Source organism: Oryza brachyantha, chromosome 5 (assembly GCF_000231095.2).
Source record: "Oryza brachyantha chromosome 5, ObraRS2, whole genome shotgun sequence".
Taxonomy (NCBI): domain Eukaryota; kingdom Viridiplantae; phylum Streptophyta; class Magnoliopsida; order Poales; family Poaceae; genus Oryza; species Oryza brachyantha.
Genome location: NC_023167.2, coordinates 391,021 through 405,095, shown reverse-complemented (window position 1 = coordinate 405,095; position 14,075 = coordinate 391,021). Strand labels below are relative to the sequence as shown.

Here is a 14,075-nt window from a genome sequence, read left to right as displayed (position 1 = left end):
GATGAAAGCATAGATACTACAGATAGTGATGACGCGTTACTGCTATATCAAACTAGCATATATATGATTGACGCACCCGAGGTTTTTTCGCTCTCGGACAAGTGGCTTTTAGTTTCAAGCCGAAGTATATAGTTAGCGACAAAAAGAGGTTGGTCAAAACTTCGCACTCACTATGCCAATGTTTTGGAGCTTACTGTTTATATCCACGTCACTAGAGATGCGGCCAGGACCATAGAACGTAATGCGACTTTATTGTTATGGATACTGGACCACAAGATCAACAAGTGCTGGGGTGACAAGCGGGATAAGCGGTTCAGGTAGACTTCAAGTTAAGATGACGATGATAGTGCATACTGGGGCGGAACTATCCATTAGACAGGGTCGGACAACTGGCCCAGCTACCGCCCATGTCACCCCACCCCTTGCAGCCTCTAGCCTAGAAACAATCTAAGTGGAAGACACCCACATATGCCATGGCCACAACCCGTAGCAAATGCGCAGGACGCACTAGTGCAGCACGTAGCGATCCAATCGTGCGAACTTGGGATTTATGAAGCAACAACGTCGATGCCTGATGCCCTAACTTCTTGTATTCTCGTTTCTCAATTGCGTCAATGCTGGCCTCATGGGCGGTACCAGGCGTGGGGAAGCTTGGACTTCAACCCCACGCCTGGCCAAAAAATCGCATTGAAAAATTATTGTGTTTTAGTTAAAATTTATCCAAAAGATTTATATTTCATTGTTAAGCCTTGGGTTTACTAAATTTTTGGTTTCGAGCCTGGCCGGCCTCACAGGTCACTGAAGTCGTGAGGTGAAGTGAGCCTGGTGAGTGCTGCCTTACCTAGTGCCCACATCGTCAGTTGACCCAGTTTTCCGTGTCTCAGTTTGTCAGTACAAATTTGCTATCTAGTTGCCCCAAACAGAATCCACATTTCGACGTCGGGATTAGTCAAACTAAAACTCCACATTATTAGAATATTTAGATTGATATTTGTTACTAATCCTTTATGTATAATTCAGTCTCGGCGCCTAGATGAAATGGTGTGCTTAATTGACTCTGGAAATCGAGTGATTGCTAACCAATTTTAAAGGCATTTGATTAGTGAACTGCCAATTTGTCTTTAAAAAAAATGAAAGGTCTTGTGCTATGTTTTGGTGTATGGTGAATTAATTATGTCTTTATATATAAATTTATTTTGAAATTAAAGGTGTTGTATATCCTCTCGTATGCCTTAATGTGTTAATTATAATATTATGGCATGAGCAATGTTTATTTGTTTTTATCAAAGTCCGTTCCATCTGTATTTTATTTCTACTTCCCCGCTTTGAAAGTGATGGCACCATGGCTAGTATTGATACACTTGCATTGGGTCGGCCCATCTATCCAATTACCCAACCCATAAAATGGGGGTTGAAAACCACAAAATCATGTCTCTTTTTTTTCACGAACACACAAAAGGATTGCACGGCAAGGCGAAACAAAATTGTGGTTCAATGTGGGTCGAAGCATGATATATATAATGGCCGGAGGTACTAGAACCAATCAAGTTAGGTTGATCGTCCCCTGTCATTGAGCATGTAGCTGCTAACTCTCCGATTCAGGTGTCACTGCCTCATCACGAGGACGAGGCACTCGTCCCTCCACCACCGGCTCGATCTGCAGTTAATCGTCGGGTCACCATGCATGGCATTCATGGATCATGTGTATTATATATCGATCGATCCCTACCTGCTAGATTGAGATCACATATACTTCGTATATATGGGTATGTTTGCATGCAGTGATGATCGAGTAATGCAATATTTGGCCAGGTGGATATTGATTGAAATCCAGGCCTTCCTTTAATTTGTCGATTATCATGCCTTCATATACAGGTGGATATTATCAATTATGTACTTTATCAACAATTAAGCGATCAATTCGATCCAAATTAAATCACAAGGTGATGAGGAAATATATACGAGCATGCAATTTCATTTATATATGCAATCCTACACGTAGGGGAGAAACAAGATAATAATGTTTGGTTAAACGGAAGTTGCAGGAGAGACACATATATCAGCAGAAAGAAAAAGCAGCAGTAAGTAGTCCAGCAACAAGCTAGTATACAGATACAGGTACATTGATTATATATTGAAGTATAGCGATAGACAGCTAGCCGGCTTGGAGAACGGGAATACACCGTATGCACGTGCAATGGAATTCCAGCATTCCAAACGAGCTAGCCCAACTTACATCAGTAATAATATATATAGATCAATCATATTGATCATGAACATACATTGAACAACACACACAAGATTATAAATTTATATATGGATGCATGCATGCATGATCATGGTAGAAATGAGTGGGAAGGATGCTACTTGTCGATCTGTCCGAGCTTGCCGAGGCCGTTGCAGTTGGGGCAGACGATCTGGGCCTGGTCCTTCCTCGCGGCGTTGGCGCGCAGCGTGGCGCCGCTCTTCCGGACGAACCCGGCGCCGTCGCACTCCGGGCACGTGTCCCTCCGCGAGAACACCAACGGGAACGCCGTCCCCACCAGCGCTATCGCCACCGCGCCGGCGATCAGGTACGTGTTCCCCTCCGCCGCCACCTCCCCCACCGCCGCCACCCGCCACCTCCTCCTCGATGCAGCCGCCCATGGTGATGAGTTTGAGTTGCAGCACGCCCGCGGCCGCGCACTCACGACGGCGGCGCCGGCGGAAGCGGCAGAAGCAGCCATGGCTAGAGCAAACCAGTGCAGTGCAGTTGGGCGATCGACGAGCGAGCTGCGACCTCACCTCTCCCTCCGATACATATATGGCGAGTGGATAAGCAAGCGCGCGCATCCATCCATGCGATGCGGATAAGATGTGCGGGCCCCACCTGGAGTCAGCCCAGGCCTCTCACTGCCCCACTGCTTGGCCCAATAATTCAACCCCAATTATCTTTCCGCCCGGCCCGGCCCACTATTAGTATTACCCTTTTTAAATTACTCTCTCCGTTTCACAATATAAGACTTTCTACTCTGGTCTAAATTCATATAAATAGTAACAAATCTAGACATATATATATAAATTATATATATTCATCAATTAATGAATTTAAACAAGGCTAGAAAGTCTTACAATATAAAACGGAGGTAGTAATAACTACCGATCCATTCGTAGTACTCCCTCCCTTTATATGGATGAGAATCCTCCAACCGTCAAGTCACGCGACTTTATCATTGACACGTGGGCCTGACAAACCATGAACGTATAAGTGTCAATGACAAAGACACCGTAACTTTGGAGGTAGATGATCTCAATCTCCTTTGTATATGTATCTAGATTCATTCATAAATATGGTTTATATTTATATTTATATTATCATCCATACGAATTTACAAATAAAGAAAACATCTTTACGGTGATTATCAAACGGCATATTTACAAAGAAAAATAATTTATGAACTAAAACTTTTATATTCATGTTCTTAGTGATATAAAAGCCTAAACTGAAAAATAAACTATGATTAAAAAAATCATAAAATCTACTCCAAATTTAGAGTTGAAAATTAAAATTTCGGCTGATAAGCAAAAGCAAAAAAGATGGGGCTGCTTATAATATAATGTGAAATAGAGGTAATACGTACTACTAACTGTGTTTTTGAATTTTGAGATGAAAAGAGAGATCACAGCCACAGGTGTGGTTATACTGCCAACAACTTCCGAATACTCATGATGAAGAATTGATCAAATCAGGAATCTCGTAGAGAGGACAAAGGAAGAGCCTGAATTCTAGATGTGGTGACACTTTTGGGGACCAATGTTTTTTTCCTTCGTCTGGTTGGGGTGTGGAATGAGATGGTGAGTATATATGTGCAAATATAGATTATCAATGAAGAACACGCCTGGTTCGTTGTACAGAAATTTATGAGACGCCAAGAGCAGGGAGGCTGGTAATCTCAAACAATGAACTACTAACTTCGTTTCATATTGTAAGTCTTTTATAGTCTTGTCTAAATTTATCAATTGTTGAATGTATATAATTTATATACATATCTAGATTCATTAACATCCATATAAATCTAGACAAGACGAGAAATAATTACGTTGTGAACCGGAAGGAGTAGTAAGTTCCACGGCCAGTAATTCGATGGAGCAGAACAAATTAAGACAGAAATGACGAGTGTGAATGCAATCCTGAGTTAACAATGCTGACGAAGCTGCACAAAAGAAGATTAACTCAGCCAACAAAGAGAATGGAATCCATCATCCATGGCAATTACAAACTTCTAGGGGTTGAAGTTGCCGAGTTGGGTAGACAGAATTATCATTGGAGCTGTACTTCACTGCAATAAAAGGAAGGAAATGGGAAGGAAAGAGAGAGAGAATTTTTCAAGGGTAGGGCTAGCTAATGCATGTGCCATGCGTGAAAGCAACACATCCAGATTGATTCCAAGCATGCCCAAGAGACCCAAGCTCTCTCGACGATCTGCAAACAGTTAGGTTTCTGAAATGCTCCGAGGGTCATTTTCTGAAGAAATCCTTTTTGCTGAAAGATCTGCACAAGACCCCAGTAATGTTACTGTACGCCACATGTCATCACCAATTTGCCTGCTTAGTGAATGGAACCAAACTTTGTTCTTTTTACTCAAACTCAATCTCAATGGGTGCTGCGTTGCCCATTCACCGAGTCACCAATGTGGTTTTGCAACAGAAAAGTATATCCATGTCATCCCTACAAAGAGAGAATCTGGTTATCTGAAACGTGCTGAATTCAGATGCCTACCACTTGCTTCTCATCACAGGACAATGACTTCCACTTGAGTAAAAAAGTGTAGTAAAATGTAAGACCTTTTTCTTCTGTTTCAACATCATACTCACACGAACAAAGCCCCAGCTGTTCAGGGACAAGATGATGGCATCAAAGATACTGTGCTAATGCTTGCCGGTGTATTCTGCAGACGCAACCCAACAGAAAATTAGCAATCGTACCTCAACATGCACCAACTCTCTCTGCTCGCTTGCAGTTGCAGCTCAACTACCAAAACAGACATCAATGGCAGGATTAAGGCCAGAGCTTAATAATTGGACCTACATACGTACGTACATACATACATACACTGCAATATATTGTACTCTAACAAACAGAGGAATCGTTTCAGTTCAATAGCTGTATTATGGTTTGCATGGACCATGCCTGAAAGGAGCATTTCTTGGCTGGTTTACCAAATGAAACTTTGATACAGCACTGTCAGTACTATTCAAGGAGTACTTACAAGAGAACAGATCATAAGTGTTCAAGTTTTTCAAAGGAAGGCAAATTTTACTGGAGATGGTAGTCAACCATGGGAAGAATGTACAAGCCAAGCTTTTACTGCAGCTAGCACAGATATGTATATGCATTTGCAGGGGTGCAGGAAAGGAAATCAGATGCAGTACAGGAGAGTGAATCCATGTGGCTGCTACTTTCTGTGTTGACAGCAGGGCAGTGATGTGTAAAAATCTTGTTTCAGAATTCAGATAAGTCAAGGAGAAAGGAAGTACTGAAACTAAAATATCTACAACATGAAAAAGTGTACACCCAAATTACAACAAGGCGGTTGATCTCATGAAAACTGATGTTTCATCGGTTGGTTTTGGAAGAATGAAGCGGATCTCATGAAAACTGATGTTTCATTAGTTGGCAAAACCTGTATCCAGAAAACATGATCACCAATCATGGCGGTGACAGCACAGAAATCATCCAGAAACTGGTCTAGCTTCAAGATATTTGCATTTCAACAGAACACTTATGAGAAGCTAGAGGGCCATGTGGATCAAGATTTTTATTGAATCCTGCGAGGCTGTAAACATCAAAACAGTCTCATTCCGTTCTCACAGATGCAAAGAATCATGGCCACCATTGAATTGAATGAATCATAGAACTGCAGAGTCGATTGCTACCAGCTGAGCAATTCACAGCTCTAAATAACAAATGCTCGTTTCAGAATCACCGTCGTGAACATCTTCTTCCCTGCAAATTATCATCTAATAGAGGTGATGCTGCTCCTATGTACAACACCAATTCTCATTTCTGTTACTGCTACAAACTTTTGTTCTTCTAAATACATATTCGCGAAACGGAAACAATCAACGACTTTTCGTTCTTCAGTTGAGGCCTATCTTTGCACCATGGCGTCAGCGTGGCCATCTTCCAGCCTCCAGCTCGTGCTCCGGCTTCTTGAACCATGGCTGAACGTGGCGCTCCGGTCAGATGCCTCATTCAACTCCGGCCTCGAATGCGAAGAGGAGGCCTGCGAATTCGACAAATGGCTGCGACCAAAGCAGGCGAACATATTGCGGAAGATGCGCCTAATGGCACTCCTCTCCGTTGATCGGCTCTGCCTTGAACCCCAGGAGATCCTCCTCGGCGCACCACCGTTGTTGAAGCCACCATCCATCTCAGTGTACACAACAGGAAGCTCCCTCTCCTCGGGCCTCCTCCCTCCAGCGAACCTACCGACGGCGAAGCCACCTCCCGGCAGCCTCCATATGGTGAGACCGACCGTCTCTTCCTCTGTTCCGGCATTGCTGGGCCGTGGGCGCGCGGCGTCGGTTGGCATCTCGTGGCGGCAGACGGGGCAGGAGTTCCGGAGCGCGAGCCATGGGAGGATGCAGTCCTGGTGGTAGATGTGGCTGCAGGGCATCTCCCTGGCCTCCACGCCGAGCTCGAAGGGCTCCTTGCAGACGGCGCAGTGGGAGTCGGCGCCGACGTGGGAGGCGGCGATGGTGACGGTGGGCATGGACTCGACGGCGGCCTTGGAGGCCGGCGGGTTCTCCCTTGCCCGGGCGAGGCCACCGGCTTCGATCTGGGTGAGCTGGTCGAGGAGGCGCTCGAAGCCGGATCCCATGAGAAAGTCCGACATGGTCTCGGGGAGCGGGCGGAGGCCGGAGCCAGCGCCGTCGTCGTAGAAGAGGTCGAAGCTAGTCGCCGCGGCGAGGGAGTCGTCGTCGCCGCCGCCGACCGCGGCGGGGGAGCGGCGCAGCACGATGACGGGGTTGAACGGCGAGCGGTCCCCGGCCGCGGCGGCGGCGGCGGCCCGGCGCGTCCGGCGCAGGCGGAGGTCGTTGGCGTGGTGCGCCCGCGGGCGGCGGAGGTAGGCGGCGCGGGGAGGGGGCGCCCCCATCTCCTCGAGGAAGCCGCCGCCGCAGTCCGGGCAGGCGACGGCGGAGTCCTCGTGCGGCGCGGCGCGCACGAAGCGGTCGCAGCTGTAGCACCAGTAGGAGGACGACGCCGGCGCCGGCGCCGGAGCGGCACCGGCGGAGGGGGAGGGGGAGGAGGGGGAAGAAGCCATCGGAGAAAAAAGGCGAGACCTTTTCGCTCTCAGATCTGCCCCAGAAACCACCGCAAGAAGGGATTTTTCTTTACCTCTGCTGTTCCAGAAGGCGGCCGGCGGCAGAGTCCGGAGGGGCGGCGGCGGCGGCAGGAGGCGAGCCGCCGTCGAGGGGCGGAAGAGCAAAGTACAAGTAGGCGGCGGAGCCTCGGAGAGGAAGCGCGTCGAGGAGAGAGTTGGAGAAGACTAGTTTTCTTCTTGTTGTATTTGGGTCTTCTCTGAGCTGTGATAGGAGAGAGTAGAGGCGATGATAGCCGAGGGAACTGCAAGAAAAGCCAAGTTGCCAACTTGCTTTGCTTCCTCACGCCGTTATCCTCCGGAGCCACACGCATTTGCAATTGCTCCTTCAACACCTCCTTTCTTTCTTTCTTTTTCCCCCTACTATTTTCTTTTGCAAACTCAAGCGTCAAATTGCTTGATTAGTGTTTTTTTGCATCAGCCAAACGAATTTGGCTTTAATGTAAAATTTTGAACTTTTTTTAAGTACTTAGCCACCTATCATACAGTTGATTTCGACGAATTTAGCTTCTGGTTTATAAAAATCAAACTTTTTAAGAATAGTTTTGAATAATTTCAAATTGTCTTATCACCATGAAGGAGCTGGCAAGGGAAATGAGACAGAGAAAATTCCATAAAAGTAGTCATGCAATTAAAACTTCCTGTTTAAAAAAGATAGTATTTTGATGACATTTTCATGGCTTCGTGGTACGTTCGGGGTGGAATGAATGCACGTGTAGCTGTAGATACGAAACGGAAAATGTTTGACCGAGAGAAGAGACAGACTGACTGACCGTTTCAAAGGAAATGGAGATGGGGCAGCTGGAATGAAGTGGTGGGCTCAGGACAAGTCGTCGTCAACCGTGGCCGGGAAGACGCAGAGAAGCCAGCCTGCAAACACGAACGACGACGGCGTCAGCCGCCACCGCACCGCCATATCTCGCGCCGTTGGATCGCCATGTCCGTCCGTCCGTCCATCGCTGTCCGTCATGGTGGATTGACCAGAATAGCCCTCTAGCTTTGCCTTCTGTAACTATGGAGTCCCTTCTAAATAATAGTGTTTTTTTTATATTATTTAGTAATGACTACATATAATTAAAAATACTATAACATCTTACGAGGTGGGCGATTGGAGACGATAAATATAAGAAATTTTAAACAAGAAATATTTTCTCTGATTTTTCTTATTTGATGTCGCTTACGTCTATAACTTCGTTCCGTCATTTCTCTTGTTTAAAAATTTTATACAAATAAGTGTTTTTTAACTAGCATATATCTCATGTGTTATAACAAAATTTTATTAAAAAATATTATTAGCATGTTATTAAATTAAATTTAATAAAAATAATTTGATATATATGTATCAAAATAGGAGAGTTGTGATGGCGTACGTGGCAAATTCACCATCACCCACCACCGAATAAATCGAATTCAACAAAATAATTAATAATTTAAATTTCTTAGGTAATACGGAGGATTAAACATAGACAAAAAATAAATGACGTTAAATGAGAAAACATATAGATTAATTAATAAACAGGTGGTTATTAGAAATAATTGCATTTTAATATAAATTTAAATCCTACGAAAGTTAGAAGTGAGCGACTAGCTGGGCACTGTCATCTTGGGCCCACCAATCACAGAATGACTTTTGTGTGGATGTACGTACGGCCGTACCCCGTGAACGAATTAACTGCTGCTTTAACTGCTTTGGTTAGCTCAGTACTGTTGTACTACCACAGCACAGATCCACCTTTTGCATTTGTTACTACTGCTACGAGTATTTTGTTTTTGTACATAATGAAGTTTAAATTAATCACGTACAAGATGTAAGTAGGTAACTTGTATGTATACCTAAGTTTGGATAAAAAATCATGCAATTATTCGCCACCAATGAATGATGGTTTGGTGTTTGGTTTATCGTCCTCTTATCGTGCTACGAATTATTTGTAGTATTTGATGCTGCCCACTTTGAAATAAATTGGCCATAACTTTTTTTTAAGAAAACAAATTAAGGCCGAGTGTACATTATCTTAAGAAAAATGCTACGGTTTCCTTTTAGTCAGTCTGAATGAATTATAAAGGGTTGTAATTAAAAGGAAGAAATCTCGTGTTTTTTAGGGGCATAAATTAAAGGAGATGAAAAAAATGTAATTGGAAACGGGAGGAATCCTATAGGGATGCCCGTTTCCACCAAATGTTTTAGACAGGTGGCACCACCCAAGCCAATGCTTAACTAAAACTTGCCCCCTTTTATTTAATTTGTACAATTAATACAGGCTGGGCTATTTCTTGGTACACTTTTATTTGTCATGTCTCCGGCCGTGTCATCCTCTCCTCACCACCAAGTTGCTTGTTAGTTTTCATTGATAAGATAAGATTTGATCGTTATTTTCTTGCTGACAATTCCAAAGTGAACATGTTTAAATATGTGCTGACTACATTCAATTGCAAATCTACTCCTACAGCTTTTGATGCTACACGATGTTTATAAAAGCTTAGCATTTGAGAGTCAAAACTATCAATTAATTACTAACTGTTTCTGAACCGTTTAAGTACTAGTTGTGCCCATATTTTTTTAAAAAAAAACTAGTGATACTGACATATAATTTACTGAATTAGTAATCAATTAACCAATTCAGTTAAAGGCCGGTCAAATTAACTGAAAAGACCCAAAATCACTACCTTGTTTTGCGATTCTGATCGACGACGATTGATTATTATTATATATCTCATTTTTTTATAAAGTTAATGAATAGTGTAGTTAATACTAATTCTCTCCTATCATGAAGCCACGTCATCTATTCATCTTAATTATTTTTAGTCCTAGAATATACATCAAAGATATAAATTGCATCTTTTTCCCAGAAAACACACCATATAACCCACATTTATAACTTATAGATAATTGATAAAGACATTCGTATGCTAATAGACGCGGCCAGCCAAACTTAACGCCCGTTGACACCACCAAAACCTTGCTCTCTGCTTCTCTCTCCTATGATTAATTAACATTTGCATGCTTTACTTTCTTATAATTTTGCCTACGTGTCTAGTTTGGTTTCAGACATATGTATGGTAGAAGTAGGAGAGTTTACAAGAGGATCGAGGTTAGTATGTATGGAGCTTAATTAGTGATGATTAGTTAACTGATACAAGACAAATATGTTTTGGCGCTCTAGGTGAAGGTGAAGCTGACAACTAACTAGATCAAAGCTAATTAACCTCCTGACCAACTCCTTGATTTGGGGAAAACTAGCTAGTGCAGTAGCAACATACATTGCATGTCAGCATGTGCTTATCATATACAAAATTATACATGTATGCGTGCTTTAGCCACTATTTAAGCAGAGGCTATGTGCTATAGCTAGCTTGCATGTGGACTGCATGATCAATGACCTGGCTGGCTTAATATTGTACTTATCTCAGGCTTCATCGATGAACATGGATATATATGGCACTATACAATTATTGACAGCTAACTCTTGTTCATGGGTGGTTTTTTTCTTTAATGTAAACCAATCTGATTGATTAATTACTCACTTTGTCTAAAATATAAATATTTATATGGTTTAATTTTTGTATCACAATATATGTATTTATGCATTGATTTTCATAATTTCAATCATTCCAATGTTTCCAATGTCAATAAGATGCTTAGAAAGAAAAACAATCAATTCAAAATTAAAAAATTGATCACTGAAGTGACTAAAAGGAGTCTTTTGATATTCTTGGTTTACGCTGAACAACCTAAAAGACAATATATGGTTATTTTTATGATTCTACCAAATTAGTTTCTAATTTGATCTTTTCTAGCACTTAATTTGTCCCAAATTATAAGTATTTCTAGAATTTAAATTTTAGGCTAAAATATTAACATTTTTCACTATTTTCCATTATTCCAATCATTCCAATTATTCTTGAGCCAATCAGATACCTAGAAAGAAAATCTAATCAATTCAAAATTTAAAAATTGACCACTGAAGCGACTAAAATGAAATCTTTTGACATGTACTAAATCCATGATAAATAAAATAAAAATACTTATATTTTAGAATGGAGGTGGTATATACAAATCGTATTACCCCAGTGACTCCTCCTTGATTATATTCCCTTACAGAGGCATTTTAGAGCTAAGAAATTGTTCTTATAATTAAATAGAAAATGGTACCATGCATGCAAATTATATTTCAAGAGTTACCATATATGGTGATAAATTTCTCTGTTCTATGGCATCGATCTCCATATATATCTTGCGTGTTGCAAGTTTACAATAGCTAGCTGGCTTAGCTGTGTGTCTGTCCAGTACTGCATGCCCTTTAATAATTTGAATGAACCTGTGCAGCGTTTTTTAAAAAAACATATATTCTACGGCCGGCTATTAGCTAATTTGAATGCATCGTCCTCGACCTAGTCCCTAACTAGGTAGCTTTGTTTTCAAATCTTAATTATATATTAGCGAGCATCCATACATTCACAGGGTAGCTCATTACAAGGGATATAATATATATATATATATATATATATATATATATATATATATCTATATCTATATATCGTCATCAGCATAATTAAGTAGTTGGGGAACACACAAGTTGCTAGCTAAGCTTTTAGGAGTATTAGCAGGGGACAGTACATGACATGCCATCCATTAAATAATCACGTATACATACGAATGCAAATGGCTAGCTGGTCAACGATCCATTTCAATTATAATTGCTCCATTTATTAATACTCTAACACCCAGTCTAGTGTACTTATACACGGTTATTTAACTAAATACGGTGTTAATTAATGGGTATTATTGTTAATGTTTCCATGAAACATTTCAATATGGTTTTAGACTTTTCCATTAAAAGATAATGGTTAAGTCTTGCATCATCTATCGTAAAATATAGCAACATAATATTAGACAGCGTAACCATGCATGGTGTTCAAAGTGATCCATCCGCTCTAAAATATATTAAATTAGTACTGAATTAATTAGACATAAACTATTTGGCTCAAGGCCTTCACTATATTATTGTCTACTAGTATATTGTTACTTGTTAGCAACTACCAGTAGGCAGTAGCTAGATAGCTAAGTAGCTTAATTAATTAGCTTGCATTGGAGGTGAAGAGATAAACACGAACACGTACGTACTAGTGACATGGACTTTAATTGAAGGTTTATAATTTGACTAGTCAAACTGGGCTAATCGCATATATATACGTACTCTTCATATCGATATCTCTGATCTCAGGCTCATATACTCCGGCCGATCCGTAGCTTGGTGCTGCCCACTGCTCCCTCTATCTCTGAATATTTTTTATGTCGTTGACTTTTTGACACATGTTTGATCGTTCGTTTTATTTAATTTTTTTAAAATATATGAAACTATATATATAAGTATATTTAATAATAAATTAAATGATATAAAAATAGTTAATAATTAAGTGGTCATATATACATGCATGACAAGATGATGAACATATAGCAGTAGTATTCAATTCTGATCGATCGATATATCGTACCAACACAGGCTAGGCTCATCTCTACCAAACTTTTACTGTCAAACATATATGCATGCCGATCACGTTAATTAATTTTAATTCGTGCTTATTTTGCAGTGCTAAATTCTTGGCCGCACTTTAATTATTCTCCCAAGCAGCGCTGTTTCTTCCATGGTCTCTATATATGCGGCAACAGAAAAACTTGAAAAGGCGATTAATTTAATTTGTTCTTAACTGAAAAGGCACATTGGTTTATATCGCATTTGATAAAAACCAGCCCATCCATTTTATAGAGACAGTCTGTGTGTTACCACCTTATATGTTTCATTGAAATTAAACATAAATGAAAAAAATTATGAGTAAATTTTTATATACGTCACGTGTCCTTAGATATTAAAAAATAAATAAAAAATAAACTACAATAAAAAACCCTAAAATTAATTCTAATGTTCAGTTTTAACTTTTAAATAGTGGCTTATCAGGATTAAGGGCTATAAGAGCAAGTATAATAGTAGACTATAAGTGTGGAGAAAAGAGGTAATAAAAAAAGGTGGGGTTGGATCTCATGCAAGAGCCAACTCTTTAAAAAATGCATTAAATGCAAAGATAAGCTTATAGCTAGTAAGTTGGCTTTACTTAAACTTGCTCTAACAGATATTCAGCGAAAAGTTTAGAGCAATTACGTTGAAGCCAGGCTTCGTTGAATAAGCCCAAATTAATTGTTAGGTGTTTTTGGAGATCATTAATTAATGGGCTGGTCTGGTGTGGTCTGGGCTGGGCTGGGCCATTTGTGCGCTATCTTGTAGATAATGGACCTTAATTATTACAACAAAACGAATATATATGCTCTGATTAGTTCTCCATCTACTGTTTCCTTTTATTAATTACAGGAAAGACACTTTCAAATGCAGCTTATAGCATGCATATACTAATTAATATAGTACAGCCTATGGTAATATATATGTAGTATTCATGCAATTATAGGAGATCAAATGGTCTTTCGTCCATGCAAAATTTCCAATGATATTAATCTGCAGCAACAGCAGCTGTTAGGAAAACTATAGGCAAATAAAGGATAAACACATAAATCGATCACATAAGACATAAGATTTAATGTGGAATACCCTTTTAAAACAGGAGAGAAAAAACGACGAGCGCCAGCCAGAAAAATATCTTCCCTATATCAAAATAATGTTACAATGTCGTAATATATACGGTGAAATCCTAAAATTGGTAGAG

At 40.7% G+C, this 14,075-nt stretch overlaps 2 protein-coding genes across 2 annotated transcripts; both read right to left on the bottom strand.

Annotated features, from left to right (window-relative positions):
- Window positions 1–2,059: 2,059 nt before the first annotated feature.
- LOC107304226 lies at window positions 2,060–2,787 on the bottom strand. The gene has a single exon (XM_015837408.2). It carries the CDS (start codon window positions 2,724–2,726, stop codon window positions 2,364–2,366), a length of 363 nt encoding a protein of 120 aa, XP_015692894.1. The 5' UTR covers window positions 2,727–2,787; the 3' UTR covers window positions 2,060–2,363.
- A 3,122-nt stretch (window positions 2,788–5,909) lies between these two features.
- Window positions 5,910–7,636, bottom strand: LOC102709465 (E3 ubiquitin-protein ligase RDUF2-like). The gene has a single exon (XM_006654840.2). The coding sequence runs from the start codon at window positions 7,305–7,307 to the stop codon at window positions 6,132–6,134; it is 1,176 nt and encodes a 391-aa protein (XP_006654903.2). The 5' UTR covers window positions 7,308–7,636; the 3' UTR covers window positions 5,910–6,131.
- Window positions 7,637–14,075: the final 6,439 nt, after the last annotated feature.